This window comes from Plecotus auritus (assembly GCF_963455305.1).
Source record: "Plecotus auritus genome assembly, chromosome: 7".
Lineage (NCBI taxonomy): Eukaryota > Metazoa > Chordata > Mammalia > Chiroptera > Vespertilionidae > Plecotus > Plecotus auritus.
In genome coordinates this window covers 109,665,582-109,688,098 of record NC_137774.1, presented here as the reverse complement: position 1 = coordinate 109,688,098, position 22,517 = coordinate 109,665,582, and the positions used below count along the sequence as shown (strand labels likewise).

At 37.4% G+C, this 22,517-nt stretch overlaps 1 protein-coding gene across 2 annotated transcripts in view; it reads left to right on the top strand.

Annotated features, from left to right (window-relative positions):
• The window catches only part of CAMK4 (calcium/calmodulin dependent protein kinase IV), a 164,476-nt gene that overhangs the window by 103,815 nt on the left and 38,144 nt on the right, over window positions 1–22,517 (top strand). For both annotated transcript variants that reach the window (XM_080680965.1, XM_080680966.1), the window contains exon 6: window positions 10,191–10,263. In XM_080680965.1, coding sequence (XP_080537091.1) covers window positions 10,191–10,263 — 73 coding nt within the window. The remainder of the gene's footprint in view (window positions 1–10,190; window positions 10,264–22,517) is intronic.

The following is a 22,517-nucleotide window of genomic DNA, read 5'->3' as shown; positions in this document are numbered from 1 at the left end:
TGATATATCTAGGTGCCTAAAGTACAGCAAATTCTCAATAAATATTTGCTAAATGAAAGAATGAACGAATGAACAACCATTAAGATGAGTGGACTCTGAGAAGGAAGATATTTAAAGGGGATAGGTTTAGCCCTAGATGGTTTGGCTCAGGGATAGAGCATCAGCCTGCAGACTGAAGGGTTCCGGGTTCATTTCTGGCCAGGGGCACATGCCTGGGTTGCAGTCTCGATCCCGTGCAGGAGGAGCAGATCAATGATTCTCATCATTGATGTTTCTCTCTCTCTCTCCCTCTCCCTTCCTCTCTGAAATCAATAAAAAATATTTTTTTAAAATAAAGGGGTTAGGTTTAGATTGTGTTGGGAGAGGAAGCACTTTCCTCAAGAGCTTCTGAAAGTAATTATATTGGTTTTCAAAGGTTCTGTTGTAAATGTTACCCAGTGAAGGTTTGGATCTTCAAGTAGGAAGGAGCAAAATGGCACAGCTTGATTGGAGCTGCATATATATCTTCAACAGATATATAATTTGTTCATACATATGTTGAAATTTCCTTAAAATAAGTGATATGAATTAGCAGACTTTGAGAGTTGTAACATTTTCAGTATATTCATTCATCACCAATAAATGAATCAACTGAGGGAAGTGGGCATCAGTTTTTAAGCATATCCTAGTACTTCTTGTGGCAGTTGGCTAGTAGCTAAACTTAAGGGACAAATAACTAACTAACCTGATTTGCTTAACTTGTTCGAACCTCAGAACAAGTTGATGCAGTTCTATGATGCTAAGGAAGCTGAGACACTCTGATCCACTCAGTCTCAGATCTGACACAGTCTGATCACTCTGATTATATAAGGAAAGTCCTATTCTAAAACCACCATGTTCCCATGCTTAGTCAAGACTCATCTGGTCTAGCTTATTTGAATGTTGCCAAAATTTGCCAATAGCGGCTCCTTTTTTAATACCTCTTTAGCCAACTCTTTCATGAACATATTCCTTTTTTAGGTACATTTAGAGTCTGTTTATAGTTAGATCCTGCTGGCTTTGTAGCCATGAGGTCTCTTGAAGGAGAACTCAGAGAGAAATCGCATGTTCTTTAATTGTAAATAATTGTAGGACAGGGATGTCACACTGAAGCTATTGTCTACCAACAGCACATATTGTTTACCTACCTACCTCTATTTGTACAAGTTATTTTGGAGTCATGAGTTTCTTTCCTTCCTTATTTCCCAACCTTTTTTTCATGAAAGAATTCTGGTTCTCTCATCTTATAGTCTAGTTGATTTTGATGGGATAGAGTTAATTCAGCTTTAAACAAAAATGAAAAAAACTAAATGCTGGTGATAAATTTCATTTACAGAGAAAATTGGTAAAATATTCAGAATTAACAGAATACATCTAAAGAATGGCAGACAGCCAGTAAAGCACTCAACTACTCTATAAACTCTCAGTGGTCTTAGACAGTAGACTGTCTTTCCCTGTTAATATTGTTGTCTACATGTCTGTTGCCATATCTGAGATGAACTTGGTTTCTCCATTAAATTACTTAATTCTACAGTTATCTTTAAAATTGTATCAAGCTGAAAATATATCATTATTATCTATGCATTATTTTCTTTCTTGAGAGTTAAAAATCATAATATACTTTTTTTTTCCTGTACTCACGTCAAAAACCAAATTTATTTAATTGTGATGATAAAAATTCATCCCTGGTCTAATGATGGCCTTAATTGTATCTAATGAATGCACTAATGGAGCAATTGATGAAAAGATAATCATGTTAGTACATTATGGGCAAAATGGTTGTATTTTATTAGCACTAAAAGATCTATTTTATGGTCTTTTAAAAAACTAAACTTAGTAAAAATCCAAGTGAAATTTTCCATTTTGTGTAGAATATAAACAATAAATTGCATAGGAAGATTGATTAAAATTTTTGGAATAAAATCAGTGATTTTATGTGTATGTCCAAGAAAATCTGGCCCCCAAAAAGGCTTCTACAAAATTATGATATAATGTGAAAAAGAAAGCTCCAGAGGTTTTGATCTTCCATCCTCTTGGTCTAGTCATGACTCTTAGAAATTTATTGAACATTATAAATAAATAAATCAACTAATTAATAAAATAAAAGAATAAATAAATGAGAAGGGACTAACAATATATACAGATAAGAACTGGCACACAAAAGACCTAATATGATGCTTTGTATTTGCTAGAGGTGGCCACAGATTTGGCTATAAGGATTCACTTGGGGGTGATAAATGCTGTGACTGGGAAATAAACAGAACACAGGATACAAAATATGGGAGTCTTCTAAATTAGAAATGGTTTCAGGGAGGAATAGAGTCTTTGAGCTGAATCTTAAGTGAGAAATCATAAATCAACAGGTAAAGGGAGAGGGAAGGACAAAGTGATGTCCCAAAGCTGGCCGCACTGGTGGGGGTTAGATATGAGAACCTTATTCTACATTTTAGAAGCTGTTTGAGATAGGAAGCAAGAAGTTGCTGGATATTTGTCAAATGAGTGGTTCAATAAACAGTGGGCAATTTATATAACCTCTTTGGGTCAGACTTTTATTGTATAGTAGGAGAAAATTGAACTAGAAATCCCTAGTCTCTGTTCCCAGGTCTACAATTTGATCTGGCCTTCCCTTTATCCTGCACTGTCAGCTCCTGGCCAGTACCCACATTGACCCACAGTATCCTCACTCTCTCCCTACCTTTCAAATTTAACAGGTGGTAATAATACCTTTGAACTTATTTTTAAAATATATGAATTTAATATTCTTTGGGAAAGTTCTTAGAAAAGGCATCAATACAGACCAATGGGCCATTAATGAAATGAGAAAAAGCAGTGAATGAAGCTTATAAAGGAGTGGTGGATTTAATTGGAAACAATGGAATTTATTTTAGTGTCTTTTTTTTTTTTCTTTTTGTATGTAACAGCATAATGATGTACCAGCAGTCTTTAAGACCTGCTTCCTAAAACTCATGTTATTTGGGGATTTTATCCTTTGTCATTCAGTCTTTCAGTACACATTTTCATAAGACCGATGTCTTTCTCACATTAACCTACAGTTATCTAATCACAATAACATCTCCATTTGAGAAAAAGCGGCCATTGGTGGAGAAGGCAGTAAGGCTCCCAGTGTACGTGCCAGGAAGTCTGAGGCCTCTGGATATGATCGGATTAGAGCTCTTCAGTTGCACTGCTTGTGCTAACTGCCCGGCTGGAGATTTGCTCAATTCAATTTGCAGCAATTAAGGTGACAGAAGCAAATGAACCAAAGTCGTATTTTAAAGCAGATCCATGGAGAGGAAGAGGCGTTGCCTGTGTTTTCTCATCCTACAATTTTAAAATGATGAGAAGGAAAACATGCCAATTGTGGGGAAGAGGAGCATATGAGCTAACACAGCAAACAGTGGAAAGAAAAGGCAGTCTGGAGAAGGCCTGTTTGGGCCACAGAGTCACAGCCTGGAGCCCAGGGATACACACCCTGTGCTGCCTTCCCAGATCTTTAGATGTCGGCTAGACGAGTTAGCGACTTGGGGACCTGAAGGAACTGGGATCCCAGGGCAGCCTTTTGGATCAGTGTTGTTACTAAAATCCTAGGAAAGATTTTGCTTTTAGCACTGAGTCTTCTAACCCAGGCGTAGCGTAGCAACAAACTACATGGCCCTGGGCCTTTGAAAATGATCTTAAGAGGCTGGTGGCATTGTAACTGCCTTCTTATTATTTTACAAAGCATGAAAAGGAAATCAGTTTATTAAATCTGAAGAGAAATATAGCAATAAGTATGTTTAAATATAAAAAACGGAAATAAGCATAATTATCCTCCTATTTTTACAGCTCTAAAAACACTAGCATGATTGAACATTTTATTGCTTCTAAAAATTGAAGTCCTGCTATTTTCTATGTAAAGCTATAAAGTCTTTATATATATGTATGTTCAATTTATGGGAAATTAAAAAATTTTTTTCAGCTAAATTTTAGATAGGAATTTGTGTTGTTTCATGGAACAAAATTACTCTTTTAATGAATTTGAATCATTTTGATTTTGTTCAAAATACGTTTCTAAAAAGATTTATGTTATGTATTACAATAATATCTAGAAACTATGTGACTCTGACTTTCTTCCTAAAGCTAGTATAACCCTTCCACCTATTGCATTTTGCCTTGGGAAGCATCTATATCAGTGGTTCTCAACCTTTCTAATGCCGCGACCCTTTAATACAGTTCCTCATGTTGTGGTGACCCCCAACCATAAAATTATTTTTGTTGCTACTTCATAACTGTAATTTTGCTACTGTTAATGAATTGTAATGTAAATATCTGTGTTTTCCGATGGTCTGTCGCGACTCACAGGTTGAGAACCGCTGCTGTAGAGCCTAAGACCATCGGAAAACACAGATATTTACATTATGATTCATTAACAGTAGCAAAATTACAGTTATGAAGTAGCAACGAAAATAATTTTATGGTTGAGGGTCACCACAAGATGAGGAACTGTATTAAAGGGTCGTGGCATTAGGAAGGTTGAGAACCACTGATCTATATATTGTTCTCCCCTGGATCAATGGCCCGTGTACTTCCCAGTTCAGTGCTTTTGTTCCCAATGATAAGGAACATAGGCAAAGGAGTTGTCCAAATGTCCACAGTCTGACATTTTTCTGGCATCATTTACTTGGTAATTAATATTGATTCCACAAATATTTATTGATTGCCTACTATGAGTAAGTCTTGGAGCTAGGCTCTCTGGGTGATCAAAGCAACAATCTAGTGAGAAACTAAGAAGTTTGCCACCATACCTGTAGAAGGCACTGGCTCAACACATCTACTGTAGTCATGCTACCTAAATGGAAAGAAAAAGATTGCAGAACTTCATTTTCCTTTGCTTGGTCACTAGTATCTCCACTTATCATCTTAGTTCTGAGTGATAAACCTGCATTTGCAACTTGAGAAGTTCATGCTCTTGATTTTCTTAGTCAGTCATGGATGGCCTTGGTGGTAGCTCAACTTATAAAATATTTAAAATTGAATCTCTGAGTTCCAGGAACCTAACTCTGTGACACTCTGATGAACAATCAACTTGGGAACAAAGTTCCTTTTAGGAGAAGGAACCTGGAAGAGAAACAGTTGCATTCTGATGATAGGGCCAAGCGATGGTGTGCAGAATTCACACTGAGATGAGGCAGGGAAGGTGCCTGCATTTTATGCTCCTGCCCCACATGTTACTCTAGAGACATTTCTGACAACAGAATTAATAAACCCTTCATCTGTACAAACCTTAATATAGCATGAATTGCATCTATGATCATGTTTTTGTTAATAACTTCTCTATCTGTGGTCTCATCTGAAGCTTGCAGGTGCAGTGTGCAGTGGAGACACTAATTACATTTGTGTTGAGTGGTGGGTGTCCCACAAAATCCATACTTAGAGCAAAATGCAGTGGTTGATATAATGGTAGTCAAAGCTTTCAACTTCCTCTGATGCAACAGTCCTTTTCTCCTTCTCTTGTACTTAATTTAAAAATGTTCAGAAAGTATAGTTCAAGAAATTATTTCAGTTAAATTTTTAGTAGGTAGACTATGAACTCAAACATGAATTCAAGGAAGATGTGTATTCTTGGAAGGAAATACCATATGAAAATTGATTTTTAAGAACCAATTAATAATAGTCCCCCAAATATTTTAATGTATTTTCACATTTTATTTGACCCTGTTGCATAACAGTTATCTAAGAATCAAAAAAGGGAGAAAAATATTCCATCTTCTATCCATTGAAAAGATGAGTTTGTGTTTCTTGACTGCCGGGGTCCAGCCCCAGCGGTCCAGGCGTCCCAAAAGGCATGGACGGCGTCGGCGAAGAATGAAGGACACGGAGACAGCTTTCAGATGATCAGCATAATCAGGTTCTTCTTTATTGCCCTGTTACAACTGTATTTATACTATTTGATTCTATAAACATGTGTCTATAGTTACATTATGGTATGTTTTGGTTCCTCCTTTGACCTTTTATAGTTTCTTGTTTTATGTTTACAGTTTCTTATTTGACCTTTGCTAAAAATCTTATTTCTATTCTGGTCTGCTGATTTTAATCTTATCTATTGTCTATGTTTCTATATTCTATTCTAAAGGTTAGTCTCTGTGTTCCATTATAAGGGCTAGTTTGTTATTTCTATTCTAAGGTTACTATTCTATTGCTCTACTGTTAAGCTATAAGGAAATAACTGAAGGAGGTTTTCCTATTCTATGGCCTAAGTAAAGGTTATGTAGCTTAAGCATGATTATTCTTAGCTAATGGTGGTTAACCACCTGTCTGGCACTTAGTCTGAGTCTTTCTGCTTGCATAGCTCTCATGAGATTTTTTAGATAAGGAGCCTGCCTGCATTGTTTGCAGTGGTATTTCTTTAGCTGTTTGATAATTGCCCTTTTAGCCTTTTCTTCTATTAGGCACCACCCGGGTCCTGCTCTTGCTGGCCTCTCTAAGAGGTTTGGGATGTCTTGCAAGCATGTATGCTTGCCGTTGTACATGACTATTTGGTCGTCAACCTCATTGTAAATCCCTGTGTATGGTAAAGGCATAGGTGTAGTTTGAAACAGCTTTACTCCTCAAATTTTCCCTCCTTGGGGTGGTTGCCATAACTTTCCTTTAATATAAATATCTCCTAGGATTATGTTCTTTAGTGGAGATTCACTGGTGGTTTTCCTTGGGACTGCCCTGTGTCGGCAGGTTTTTAGGGGTACAGGCTTTGGTACTTTCTCTGGTGGGTAGGCCCCTGGGGATGTGGGCCTAGTAAGTCCTAAATTTATTGCGAACAATCTTAGTCTAAGTTCCTCATAAGTGGTACACGGTATTTCTGTAACACTAGGGGGGTTTACTGATTCATTCCTTCCCTCGTCCCGTTAATCCCTAACTCTAGGGAAACATTCCCAGCTGGGGAAACAACCTTTCCCGGGGAGGTGGCCCTGGTAAGAACACATAGCGCTAAGAAGGGGAGCAAACATATTAAAAACATTACGCCATATACGCCAGGTCCCTTGGAACATATGCTGTGCAGATGTTTCTTCCCTGCAGCGACTGTGTCAAGCAACAAGGATGGAACGGCTTCCAGCATCTCCCCCTTTTTTATTGTTTAAATGCAGCGTGTGTAAATCAGCAGCCCCCTTCGGATTGTGTTGTTTAAGACTCAGAAGAAGACTGGGAAAAGACATATAATTATTAAAGTTATGAATAAAAATAGGCCTGTGTTTAAAAGCATGGGGATAATGTTTTGTTTAGAGATGTATCCTTGTAAACAGCTAAAAAAGAAAGATGCAACCTGGGAAGGATCAAGTAGTGAGCCCGATTGGCTTATGTCATGAATCTGCTGATGTAACTTTTCTAGATCTAGGCTTAAATTACTGTTATTCCAAATTCCTAATATATGATGTTGAATTTTGTCCCAAGTTATTGCTGACTGATTAACTCCTAAAGGAGTAACACAGATCCATTTGTAATCTAGATGACATTTTAATGATAGATAGACTTTAAGTGTAACAATTTCATTTCCAATATGTATAAGGGCTTCTTCAAGCATTAACCTTGGCTTCTAATTTTTTGTCTATTATTTCTTGGGTAGCTAGAGTGGGAGAAATATTCTTTGCTAATTGATCTACATGCTGAGCTTTATGGACTTCCTGTATTAAGGCTGTGGTTGCAGTAGCAAGTGATCCTATAATTGTAATGAGTGCAGTTATGCCTAAGACTAATTCTGCTACAAATCTTTTTGAGCGTGTTAAAGCGTTGGTAATTTTTCTAACAGCCTGTAATCCAGAATCCTCATACCATGGCGTATGCAATTGTACAGGTAGCATTAGATAAGGAGGTTGTTTCATAATAAAAATAGTTTCAATAGTCATACTAGAATCAATACATGTGGTTAGAATACATTTGTGACAGGAAACAGTGAAAATGGTTTCATTTGTCATCACGTCTAGGTTATTGTGAGAATCTTTTAGTAGAAAGACATATGGGGATGGTAGACAAGCTCTAATACGATAAGTTCCTGCAGGCAAGGGTCGGGGTCTTTTAAGGGTTATGGGTGTCGTAGCGGCAATTGCTTTCCATAAATGATGCTGAGCATAAGAATGATTATTGACTACAGAAGTTAAAATTGCTAGGACCCATCCATTAGAATACCAACGAGTGACAGGATCTCACTGAGGGAGATAAGCATCCTCCCAGCAAAAGTCAACGGAAGCTTTAAATAATTGAATGGAGAAAATAAAATAATTGGATTTTCTGTATCAATATAGTTTTTCTGAATCTTGATATTGGGGTATCTTCTTTTATTTTTGTCATAATGTTGTGTTCTGCATTTTTCACCCTTAATCCCCTATTGTGAAAACATTTTATAGATTTTAAGTTCAACTTTTAACACCAGCTACTTCAAGAACTTACAACTTCTTGCTAAATTTTTTTGTTCAAAAAGGAAGATACTTTCTGAAAAATAACTATGCTATTTGAGGAATCAATGATCTAAAACAAATTTAAATCCAAAATTATGAAAATTGGTTGCTTTGTCTCTTTTATGTTTTGAGTTGATCTTTTTCACATCTTTACTGCACACTTTTTATTAGCTAATAACATCTTATGCAAGTTGCTAATCTACAATGCCATCCAAAAGGTGTTTTCTCTTGAAATTCTGGTAAGATAAAAAGTAATTTTTTATTCTTCCCAAATATTCCTTTAAGAATAGACAAAGAAACTAGGACAGAAAAAACAAAAATTCACAGACAACGTAACAAAACCAGGTGACAAGGTATCTTCATGAAGCCTAACATACAAGTGAATGAGGAAAAAATAATGACAAATCCAAGAGCCACGTGGTGTAAGAGGAAGCAAAGGTTAACAAGAGGTCATGTGATGGACCTAAGAGTGGCAGAACACTCAAATTTCTAAAATCTCTGAATTATTGGGAAGTAGGATGGGCCAATACCGTACAAGGAAAACAGCTGAAATCAATTTTGCCATCCAAATTTCTAAGAAGTGTAAAGGCTGTATCCACATAAGGTCTGAAGTGATGAATGCATTCAAGGCCCTGTGAACTGAAATCAATACCTGACGCCCCTTAAAGAAAAAGCCCAATATTTAGGAGAAACGGCTAGGGAGAAACTCCAATAATCAGAGTAGAGATGGTAGAGGCAAGGGAATGAAGTTCCAGATAAAGGATATCTCAGAATGTATGAGATCATACTTTTAATGCTTCATGGAAAAAAAAACAAAAACAAACAAACAAAAATACCACCACAAAACACAGAAGGTCAAAAGCCATGAAACTAGAAAAGATAGCCTGGTCCGTCTCTGTCAAAAGGGTGAAGGGGAAAAGGAGATACAAACCTCCAGTTGTAAAAAATAAGTCATGGGGATGTAATGTACAGTGTAGGGACAATAGTTGATATCATCATGTTAACTTTGCACAGTGACAGATGGTTACTAGACATTTGGTGATCACATTGTAAGGAATATAAAAGTCAAATCACTATGTTGTACACCTGAAACTAATAAAATATTGTATGTTAACTATAATTTAAAAAAAGAAAACCAATTTGGCTTAAACAGCAACAGAGAGGTGTCTCATTTAATTCCAATATAAAATGATTATAAGAGTACAGAAAATAAGAAGCAGAAAAAGTTTCCTTTAGGCAGTAAAAGCATGCCAGGAGGATGTGCCCACAGAATGGCTAAAACTATAGCTCAATATTGCAAAATAAAATTAAGAAAATTATAGAAGAACCATGTAAATCAAAAGTTGAAAAACATTTATATGTGTATAAAAGCACAACCCAACGAAGAAAACCAATGTAATGGAAGAAAATAAATGTAAAACATTCCTGAAAGTACAGAGATGGTTGATGGCATATTGTCAACTTGGTATATGGCATATTGTCAACTTGGTATATGTTTATAATGATTCACAATACAAAGTTTGAAAAGAAAAAAATTTTGTCCTATTTATTTTTATAATGTTAATAGAAATGAATGTCTTTTATTTTCTTAAATAAACCCAAAGATTTCCAAAGTGCCAGTTTATGGAAATCTTTTCCCTGGTGTTAGGGTAGCCTGTTGTAATTATTTGGATGCATCCTCTTTAACAGTAATATAATTAACTTGTTTGAGCATCCACTCAACTGAGCGCATGTGTGTGTTTTTAGGATTGTGGAAAAGGGATATTACAGTGAACGAGATGCTGCAGATGCTGTTAAACAAATCCTGGAGGCTGTTGCTGTAAGTATGAAGTGACAGCTGTAGTGCAACTCCTTGGTAATATCTTCTTCCTTCTCTAGAATCTTATTGAAGAAGTATGTATCTGTGACAAGCCATAAAATTTACAGCAAAACCATGTGAAATATTTGTGAGAAAATATGTTCAATAAATGTATATTTTCTATTGATTACTCAAACTCTTAAAGATGCAGGCCCAGCCATGTAATTCCATAAGTTTGTTGAAATATTTTCTATTCTATTATTATGAAATCACATCAGACTTCAGTGCCTATAGTTGTTATTTTCTTTCTTTCTCTCTTTTCAATTTATTTTTGTTTCTTGAGTTTATTCCTTTATTGTTTTTATTGTTTGTTAGGAAAGTGGAAGAAGCTTGAATGTGATAAATATAGACCTTGGAGCATAGAGATTATTGATTTTTCTTTCAAGACAAGGAATGAGTGAATTAGAAGGAAAAATACTGACAATTTTGTTGAAGAAATAGATGTTAATATTTTAAAGTGGAATAAAGTTTTATAAGTTAATGATGGAAACATGCACACACATTTACAAAATATAGATTTTCAAAAAGCTTGTTTGGATTGAATTAATAAGGAAATATTTGAGATAAAACAAACTCCACTGGTAAGGAAAATTTCCCATATGTTAAATGGTGTCTAATACATGCTAAGACACTCTGGTGACTCATTTATTGAACATAAAGCAAGAACAAATTATTCTCTGAGCAAACAGGATGGGGCTCAAGGGGAGATATTGATCAGGATCAGTTAGAGACAGATCTATATAAAATATACCCCAAATTAAGATCTGTTCTGTTTTTCAGTCAGTTATCCAACTAAAATCATTATTCAGTATCTTGAGAAATCAGCCACAGTGACTCAAGCACACGTCTTATGAATTTCACCTACAACCAAAATGGGAAGGAGGGGACAAGAAAGGCAGGGAGGAAGGACAGGAAGTCCCTGGAATCTAAATAACTTCTATACCAATGACAAAAGGCAAAAACAGCCTTCACTGTCTTTGCATAGGGCTGCTAGAAAGAGGGGATCTCTGGTCTAACCAAATCCATTATTGAGTTATTAACACCAAGTTCAACCGGCTTTATAGCCCAGTCTTTCCAAATTATCGCTTCCTACAAAAGTGTTTTGGTCTTTTGCTCTGGTGGGGGCTAAAAAGTTTGAATTGGGGTGGATAAAAGCTGGAGAGGATGCCATAGAATTGTACTCTCTAAATACACAATACACATAAGCTTCTGATTATGTGAATATTGAATATCAGATTCACCTTTTCACCATACCCAAGGAATCACTTCATTCCATATTTTTTTTATTAATCATAATATACTTACCACCCCTGGTTTCCTAAGCTTGCCAACTAAGGAATGATTTTTTAACTTTTCCATTACCTTCTCACCTTCACCTTCCCAACTTCGGATGAATTTTCCTTCAAATTGTCCATGAACCTAATCCTGCTTCATATCATGCTATGACTATTACTGGCATGCTTTTTCAAAAACAAACAAAAAACAAAATCACTTCTACTTCCTTCCAGTTCTTTAAAGAAGTCTAGAATCCTCTTTTGCAATTATTGTTGTTACTTTGTCACTTCTGAATTCGATAATGGCAGTCTTACACCTTTATTAAATACTAATTTTAAAACTTCATTTTTCACTACTATATACTCAAGTAAACTTGCTGGCAGTGGTACACTATCACTTTACCAAACTCTGGCTGGCAGCTGGTGTGGCAGTTAAGAGTAGTTTGGGAGTCAAACAGAGATGGTTCAGTTTCTAGATGCGAACTTGGGCCCCTCATTAAACACCTCTGTGCTCAGTTCCCTCGTGTAAAATAGGCATAGCATTCAACCTACCAGGGTTGTGGAAAAGACTAGAAAGGTAGGTATAGAAGCCATAGCAATGTTCAAAAGAGAAAGAAAAGAAGATAGGCCTCTTCAGACTCAGTACACTCATCTAAAGATGTATTAGATGTTGTTATTCTGTATATACATACCAACTCCCCAGCTAAGTATTAAAAACGAACAAATAAAAAACAGTAAGTGCTCAATAAGTATTTACTGAATAAATAAATGAAAACAGTTCAAAATAGTCAGAAATAGGCAGGATCCTATATTTTATCTCTCTAGACTGGCACATTTACTGAAACATCCTTACTATCACTTTTCTATTCATTTCATGTGAAACAAAGCTATATAATTTGCTTCCATTCATCAGATTATTTTCTGCTCCCTTACGATCAATTAATTATCTTCCTGCCATCTAAACTCACCTTTTTCAACATGTTCTTTCTGGTTTCCTCCACCCCTTCAGGTCAGCTCTTGATTCTTCTGGCTTATCAGAGTGGGCATGTTTCAATTTAGTTATACCTTGAGTAGCTGACTGGGAGAACCCTCTTCTCATTCAATGAACAAGAAATGGATGCTTTGAGCATCAAAAATTTCCACCTATTGGAGTTACCAATTAATAAATAAAAGGTCCCCCAACTGGGATGCCCCAGAGGGGTGTCCTACATAGAACAGAGGGACTAGAGTTCCTAGAAATCTATTCCAGGTCTGCAATGATAGACTGTTATTTATAAATTTAAAACAAAAATTGTAATTTTACCTCCTCACGAAACTGCACCAAGCTCCAGTTTAAGTAGTTACCACATTCAAGTAAAACATTCATTGAAAGAAGTCTTACACAAAATCAAATTTTCTCTGATTGCTGCAACAAAGGGTTATATTAGAGAAAAACTTAAAGTCATTTCTCTGTATTTCACAGGTAGAAAGCAAGCAATTTAAACTTGTGAGAAGTGGCTGACATTTATAAAATAGTTTATTGTCAACTACATAGCTATAGATAGCTATAAAAAATGGGACAGTTGGGAACTCAAATTAATCAGTGATATGTCTCACATTGCCTCTGGATCACACACTTATAAGACTGGTTTTTGAAAGCACAGAAGCTGAAAACTTAAAGATTGAAACATCCCCAGGAAATATGTTGCAGGTATAATTATATCCTTGGGTAACAAATCTTGCCATCCTTTTCTTCCTCCCTACTTCATCCCAATTCTCACCCCAAATATTTCATAGTATTAATCCGACTGTGTTCTTGTTCCTTTGGCTTTTTAGCTTTAAATAGCATTTTTGAAAGTTTTAAAAATAAATTTGGAAGATATTCCCCCCTAACTCATTCATTCAGTTAGTCTTTGAGGTAAGGTCGTTAAGCCTTCTTGAGTGTTCTGTCTTCTTGAAATGAATTCCAGGGAGTCCCAAGTTAAAGTGTCTAGTCCGGGGGTGGGCAAACTTTTTGACTCGAGGGCCACAATGGGTTCTTAAACTGGACCGGAGGGTCGGAACAAAAGCATGGATGGAGTGTTTGTGTGAACTAATATAAATTCAAAGTAAAGGAGCGGAGGGGAGAGCAAGAGAACCGGATAGAACAGCCAGATCCGCCCGTGGGCCGTAGTTTGCCCAAGGCTGGAGTCAATCCAGGCATTCTGGAAGCGTCATTGTGTCCTCATGGGTCATAAAGCGCAATGCATACCTTAAAGTCCTCCTTTTCCATATACTTATAAAGATAACCAGGGAATATTCCATCTCCTCTGACATCTTTTACTGTTACCACACATTCAGTTCTTTCCTTGTCACCACTGATAACCTACTGTTTCTCAATTTCCAAAAAAAAATCACTGTCCCTTTTTTCCCCACCCCTACTGCCACCTTCCCTCTTTTTCTAACTATATTTCTCTTGGGTGTGTTTTAACTTCAAATCCTGGACTTAAGAGCCTGGAGGAATTTGTACACAGAGAGTATATCCTGAATTTAATAAAATACAAGGAAATGCTTGAAAATGATTAAATATGTCTGCTATGCCAGCACAGATATTTTTGGTTAGAACTGTTTTAAAAATGGTAATGATGTGGGTGAAGAATTGCAAACAAAACCATCTAGTCCTTTAAAGTTAGGGAAACCCATGTGGTATTTGAACAATGAAGAAAAATGGTAAATGAACATGATTACGGGGATGCAGAAAAGTATGAAATAGTACAGGCTGTTTTAGGTGAAAATTTTAAAAACCTGTAACCCGCCCCCTCACAAAAAAAAGAACAGACTTAACCTATTAGAGAATCAATTGATAAAGAATTGGTGACTAGGTATTGAAGACCTGGAAAAGCAAAAGGGGAACACTAAAATAAGGTATGGTGGAACTTCAGGAAGCAGCCTCCCCTTGGACTGGGGGAACGGTGAAGAGGCTGAGATGATTAAAACCTGTAAGACTAAGGGAAGTGCTCTGTAGACTCACTGCTTGCCTGGTTCTGGTATCTCATTCTGAGCTCAGAGGAATTGCCCATGAAGCTGCCACTGAAACCTTTGAAAATGGTGTCCTAGCCAGCCAGTGCGAACGTCGCTGAGGAGGGACACTGGAATTGGTTCTATGAGCATTGGAATAACTAAAAACTGGCATCAACATCTGCTATAGAATGATGTGCTACTGCAGCATTAAAAATTATTTCTAGGGTGCACAAGGAGAACAAGCAGAAAGACAGATTCACGAAGCAAATAGGATGGAGCAAGCCTCTTCATGCTCTTCCAGCCTCCTGCTCTCTCCCAGGTCCCCTCTCATGGCAGTGCCAAACAGGGGGCCAACAGAAAGTGTGGCTTGTAATTCCAGTGCCAGCTTCACAAAGTACATTATAGAATGGTGAGTTTAAAGTTTAGAGACAATAGTTTAATAAATGGTACAGGAAGTTATTTGAAAACAAAAATCTCAAAGTTTCTGTTTCTATTTATAGAGTTTTCTAAAATGTTCACAATCTTTACTAATGTGCATGAAATGGTTCTAGAGGTCAATGAAATCAAAACAAGTATGGGAGCATTAAAATAAATTACTATCTATATTTTGTACTGAGCACTGGGCTTGATAACATTTATGGATTTAATATAATATGTGTATTTAGACATATATATACACACACACACACACACACACACACACATTATTGAACTTTACAATACTTGATACATTTAAGTCATCTTCCATTTGACCTCTCATTTCTTGTTGGCAGAACCAATCTACCTTTATAAAGATCTACCTTTATAAAGATGGAAAATACCAGGACTTTTCCCAGCCTTCCTTGCAGCTGGGCAAGGGCACATGACCTGGTCCTCACGGATGAGTCCTAATGGGCAGTCCGCTTATGAGTTGTGGGAAAAGTTTGCCCCCTTAATAAAAGGAGACCCAGGGAAGGAAAGGCCATTTCCCTTTTTCACGGGCATTGTTGCTTCTGCATTTGATGCTGGGAACTGCTTTGGTTGTTTTCTAATTATGAAGAGAAACATAACTATGTTAAATAAGGCAGAGAAAAAAAATAGACACAATTGGAATTCTCCTGCTTGATGTCTCACAGAAGATGATAAATTTCTTAATATTTCTGCCACTTTAAATTGTAAGTCCTGTTATTTAAAGCAATAAGATACTGGACTTGTTCTTGAATGAACTTTTGAGTTTATGCAAATAACGAGTCTGTGGTCAAGAGCAAGTTGTGTAATTTTCTATCCATTGAGCCATAACATGGTGCTCACACTCCTAGATAAAAAGATTCTGGTACCACAAATTTCTAAAAACTGAATTTTACTGACTAGCAAATGCACACCCACACACTGGTAAGTCAGGAGTAAGTGTGATTTGAAGGCACAATGAGGTCGAAGGTTATTAACAATAAGCTTGCTTCTGACACTTGTGCTTTGTTTCCGTGAATATTGTTCCTGCTTAGCTCCACTTATTGTCAATAAAAAGAGTCTGAACGTTCAATTAAGTAATAAGGACTAGAATAGAAAATGTGGGGATTTGTTCTCTGGTATTTGCATTTCTTTCTGGGAGGATTCTGTCTCTTGTTACTCGCATCTGAACATGGATCTCTGGAAGGCGGATAGTTATGCAAAGCTCAAAGCATTGGAACATTATAAGGATACTTTAACCAATAAAAAGTAAAAGTGCTTATTTGTTCTCATTAAGAGTTGAGAGATCACAATTATCAGAGAAGAAATAACAAACAGTTCTAATAATGTTGTAGTATTTTGATATTCAAACAGAATAAAGTAGACAAGTGGCTCAGTCCAAACAGATGCCGTATTTTATCAGAAAAAAAAATCTGGAACAAAGAACTATACATACTGAAAATTATAACCTAATTTTACAAAACTGGAGGTCTAAAAATAATTCTTAGGAAAGGGTATCTTTCTCATTAAGTGTTGCTGTACATCATTGTTGGCAAGAGTAATGATATCAAAAGTTTATCAAATTCTATCACTTCTCAGCCTTTTGGCTACGATCAAGTGAAATTCTAAGTGGCATTCTCTTTTTTGATTCCCAGAAGAATCACAATAAATTCTTGAGCATATGTCTAAGAATTTTCCAATTACTATGCAAAAAATATGTCAATCATTACGTTCTAAACGGCTTTCATTGCTTTAGGGTTTTGTAACCCTCAGTTCAACCATTAACTGATTCTCTGGTATGCGCCAGAGTCTTGGATACAGAGATGAAGTAGTTTACCAGATTTTAGGGCAGATAGACATATATGAGCACATGGCTTTGAGATCACATATGTGAACCAATTAATACATCTTGCAGATTCAAAGGCATTAGAGCGGGTGAAAGATATGTATTATGTCAGAAAAACCTTGCCAAAAGAAGTTATATCTGAGTTGGGTTTTGAAATAAAAATTGTTTAATAGGCAGCCAATATGAAAGAAAAGGAATCTCAGGAATACTCCTTTTCTCCCACAAATTTTTAGGAAACATAATAGACTAAAGGTACAAAGGCACAGATATCAATAGTGAAGCACACCTGGCGAGAACTGGGGCTTGAGAGAGAGGCAGGGAGCTGTCCCGAGGGCTTACATGCCTAGTGAGAGAGGTTCACATGATTCTGAAGATGAGGAGACCCGGAACGACTTTTGCTGCAGGACCTTTATCCTGATGGCTGCATGAAGTCCCAAAGCAGCGAGGCCAATGAGGAGGCCTACAGGACTGGCAGACACAGAGACACACTCAGGGTCCTTTACTGTTGGCCTCATTCGGGCACCATTTACACCCACCAGGCTCGTGAACTTTTTTTTTTTTTTTTTTGTATTTATTTTATTTTATTTTTTTTTACATTTTTTTAATTGTTTGAAGTATTAAAAATAGTAGTACATATGTCTCTTTTTTTTTCCCCATTGACCTCCCCCCACCCTCCCCTTCCCCCCAGTACATGCCTTTACCTGCCCCCCCCCCCCAGTGTCTTTTATCCCTTGGTTATGCTTATATGTATGCGTACAAGTCCTTCGGTTGATCTCTTACAGCCCCCCTCCCCCCCAAAACCTCCTCTGCCTTCCCACTGTAGTTTGACAGTCTGTTCAACGCTTCTTTGCTTCTGTATCTATTTTTCCCCCTTTTCTTTCCTTTAAAAAATCTTGCCTCTGCAGACTAGAAATAGACATATAATAACAAAAAATGTTTGAGTCCCAATTTCAATGTCCAACAGTTCTGATTCCCCGTTTCAATGTCAAACAGTTCCTTATGTGTACATGTCAGCAATGATATCTGGATGGTGGGCACATGGTGGCAATGCAGGTCCAACCCTCTCTGGTTTGGTCCTAGGCAAGTGCTGCGTCGCACAGCTTCTGACTGCTAGCGTGGCAAGGTGTCGTCAGCGTCTCCCATCTCCGGACTGTTTCTCCTCTTGTCTTCATGGTTGGAGCAGACCTGTCAATTCCTCTCTGTTGCAGGAATCCACATGGTCTTGGAGTTGTTTTCTGAAAATATACAAACATATTCTCGACCAAAAGTTAATAAAGGAATCTTTTCTATATAATTGATTTGGGATCCTTTTTATTTTTGCCCAAACGATTTTCCTTTGTCTTATTTAGACACCATGTGTGTTTTGCTGTTAGCATTACAAATAGAAACTAATTTTGTAAAGTAAAAATTTTTTAGATGTAATTTACTTATAGGATATTTTTCCTTACATGATATTACCCTACTATCCCCCCTTTTTTGATTAATGGAGGCTTTTGTAAATTTTATAATGCAGTCTTGATAACTTTAAATTTTAACTTTTTGCACAAAAATATGACTGCTTTAGTTTCATTGCATGTTCAGGAATTTTACCATGAGATGAACTACCAATAGAAATTTTAGTTAACACTTTAGGAACAGCTTTTTGTCCAGTACAATTAAATTTTCTTGAATATTCACTTATTTGAATTAGCCTATTTAAATTAATCTGAAAACTTGATTATTATTTTACTGTCAAATTTAATACTCTACCAACAATCTTAGTTTACCCTGTAAATATTAGTGGAAAGGATTATTTGCATTCTTGAGTAGGCCCTGAGCATTCCTGGTGCTAGGCTGGATTTAGATATAGGGCAGCTGCTGTCAGCCAAGTCTCTGTCTGTTACCTGGGTCCCAATCTGAGCTGGGCCAAGTCACACTGTCTGTCACCTGTGTCCCGATCTGAGCTGGGCGTGGGAAGCAAAGCAGCCATGAGAGCAGGAGACCTCCCTCAGATGGGGCGAGGGTTCAGGCCCCTGCAAGGTTGGGAGGGTGGGGGTCTGTGCCCCACCTCTGATGATCCCCAAGTTCTCTCCTGATGGCCCCTCTGCGACTGTGCCTGTCTTAGGTTGTTCCTTCCCTGAGGAATCTTACCCGTCTCTGGCTAACCAGTCATCCTCCGGGGCCAAGCAGGGTGATGTGAGGTTCAGTTCTGTCTCCTTGGTAGCCTATGCCCCCATGGCCTCCACGCCCAGTACTTGCCTTGGGATCCCCTGGCCTGCTGGCGGGGCCCCAGAACTGATTACATATCTCGGGGAACTCAGGTTTCTTCTCCAGGGAGGGCCCAGCTCATTGGGCGAGAGACAGATCCATGGTACCAGCCACCACGAGGCTTCAAGCTCAGCATGAACAGAAAGCTCAGGCAACAGCTGAGGGCAATTGGATTGTGAGAAGAGGGTCCCTCTTGGCACAAAAAGCAAGAGGGGCCAATATAGAATGCTCAAGTGCCTTCCCAGTGCCTTAATTCCTTCTGAAAGGGATTAAATCCTTTCATGTCCTTTTTTTTTTTTTTTTTAAATTGCTGCCAAACATTCCAATAATTAGTTTGTAAGTTTGTTTGGGATAATTGTACAGTATGCTGTTGTAAAATATCTAAAATTATAATGACATTGTAGAATAATATCATGTAAGGATATTCTTTGCTCTAGGCCATGGCAATTCAATTTCAAACTGGCTGACAATTACTTTTTGTAACTTTATATAAACTTTGTCAGGGAGGCAAAAACATAAATTATTCCCCCATAACCCCCCACCCCCCACTTATGTCCCACCCCCTTGTTGTCTGTGTCCATTGATTAGGCTCATATGCATGCACACAAGTCCCTTGGTTGATCTCTCCCCCTTATCCCCACCCTCCCCTACCTTCCCTGAGGTATGATGTGCTGTTCGACGTTTCTCAGTCTCTGGATCTGTTCTTGTTCATCAGACTATGCCATTCATTATATTCCACAAATGAGTGAGATCATGTGATATTTATCTTTCTCTGCCTGGCTTATTTCACTTAACATAATACTCTCCATATCCATCCATGTTGTTGCAAATGCTAGGAACTCCTTCTTTTTTACCGCCGCGTAGTATTCCATTGTGTAGATATACCACAGTTTTTTAATCCACTCATCTGCTGATGGGCATTTAGGCTGTTTCCAAATCTTAGCTATGGTGAATTGAGCTGCTATGAACATAGGGGTGCATATATCCTTTCTGATTCGTGATTCTAGTTTCTTGGGATATATTCCTAGAAGTGGGATCACTGGGTCAAATGGGAGTTCCATTTTTAGTTTTTTGAGGAAACTCCATACTGTTCTCCACAGTGGCTGCACCAGTCTGCATTCCCACCAGCAGTGCACGAGGGTTCCTTTTTCTCCACATCCTCGCCAGCACCTGTCATTTGTTGATTTGTTGATAAAAGCCATTCTGACAGGTGTGAGATGGTACCGCATTGTTGTTTTGATTTGCATCTCTCTGATGATGAGTGACTTTGAGCAGGTTTTCATATGTCTCTTGGCCTTCCTTCTGTCTTCTTTCGAAAAGTGTCTATTTAGGTCAGATGCCCATTTTTTGATTGGGTTGTTTATCTTCTTTTTGTTAAGCTGCATGAGTTCCCTGTAAATGTTGGAGATTAAACCCTTATCGTTGATATCATTGGCAAATATGTTCTCCCATGCAGTGGGCTTTCTTGTTGTTTTATTGATGGTTTCCTTTGCTGTGCAAAAGCTTTTTAATTTGATGTAGTCCCATTTGTTTATTTTCTCTTTAGTTTCCATTGCCCTAGGAGCAGTATCAGTGAAGAAGTTCCTTCGGCATATGTCTGAGATTTTTCTGCCTGTGGATTCCTCTAGTATTTTTATGGTTTCCCGTCTTATGTTTAAGTCCTTTATCCATTTTGAGTTTATTTTTGTGTATGGAGTAAGTTGGTGATCTAGCTTCATTTTTTTGCATGTATCTGTCCAATTTTCCCAACACCATTTGTTGAAGAGACTGTCTTGACTCCATTGTATGTTCGTGCCTCCTTTGTCAAATATTAATTGAGCATAGTTATTTGGGTCAATTTCTGGGTTCTCTATTCTGTTCCATTGATCAATATGTCTGTTCTTGTGCCAGTACCAGGCTGTTTTAAGAACAGTGGCTTTGTAATACAGCTTGATATCCGGTATTGAGATCCCACCTACTTTGTTCTTCTTTCTCAGGATTGCTGCAGCTATTCGGGGTCTTTTTTTATTCCAGATAAATTTTTGGAAAGTTCGTTCTAGGTCTGTGAAATATGTCGTTGGTATTTTAATGGGAAGTGCATTGAATTTATAGATTGCTTTGGGTAGTATGGACATTTTGATGATGTTGATTCTACCAATCCATGAACATGGTATGTTCTTCCATCTGTTTATGTCTTCCTCTATCTCTTTTTTCAATGTCGTGTAGTTTTCCGCATATAGGTCTTTTACCTCCTTGGTTAAGTTTATTCCTAGGTATCTTAATTTTTTTGGTGCAATGGTAAATGGAATTGCTTTTTTAGTCTCTCTTTCTGTAAGTTCACTGTTGGTGTATAGAAATGCCATAGATTTCTTGGCATTAATTTTGTATCCTGCTACATTGCCGAATTCATTTATTAAGTCTAGTAATTTTTTGATGGAGTCTTTAGGGTTTTCTATGTACAATATCATGTCATCTGCGAATAAGGACAGTTTTACTTCTTCTTTTCCAATTTGGATGCCTTTTATTTCTTCTTCTTGTCTGATCGCAATGGCTAATACTTCCAGCACTATATTGAACAGGAGTGGTGAGAGTGGGCATCCCTGTCTTGTTCCTGTTCTTAGGGGAAATGGTTTTAGTTTTTGCCCATTGAGTATGATGTTGGCTGTTGGTTTGTCATATATGGCTTTTATTATGTTCAGGTATGATCCTTCTAGTCCCACCTTGCTGAGAGTTTTTATCAAGAAAGGGTGTTGGATTTTGTCAAATGCTTTTTCTGCATCAATTGATATGACTATGTGGTTTTTATCTCTCAATTTGTTTATGTGATGTATCACGTTTATTGATTTGCGAATATTGTACCATCCTTGCATCCCCGGGATAAATCCTACTTGGTCATGGTGTATGATCTTTCTGATGTACTGCTGGATTCGATTTGCTAGAATTTTGTTGAGGATTTTGGCATCTATATTCATGAGGGATATTGGCCTAAAATTCTCTTTCATTGTGTTATCTTTATCTGGTTTTGGTATTAAGGTGATGCTGGCTTCATAGAAGGAGCTTGGAAGTGTTCCTTCCTCTTGAATTTTCTGGAATAGTCTGAGGAGGACAGGTTTTAGTTCTTCCTTGAATGTTTGGTAAAACTCCCCTGTGAAGCCATCTGGCCCCAGGCTTTTGTTTCCTGGAAGCTTTTTGATGACTGCTTCAATTTCTTCCATAGTTATTGGCCTATTGAGATGCTTAAATTCTTCTTGATTGAGTTTTGGAAGGTTATATTTTTCTAGGAATATGTCCATTTCCTCCAGGTTGTCCAGTTTGTTGGAATAGAGTTGTTCATAGTATTTTTTAACAATCCTTTGTATTTCGGTGGGGTCTGTTGTTATTTCTCCTTTTTCATTTCTGATTTTGTTTATTTGGGTCCTCTCTCTTTGTTTCTTGGTGAGCCTGGCTAGAGGTTCATCAATCTT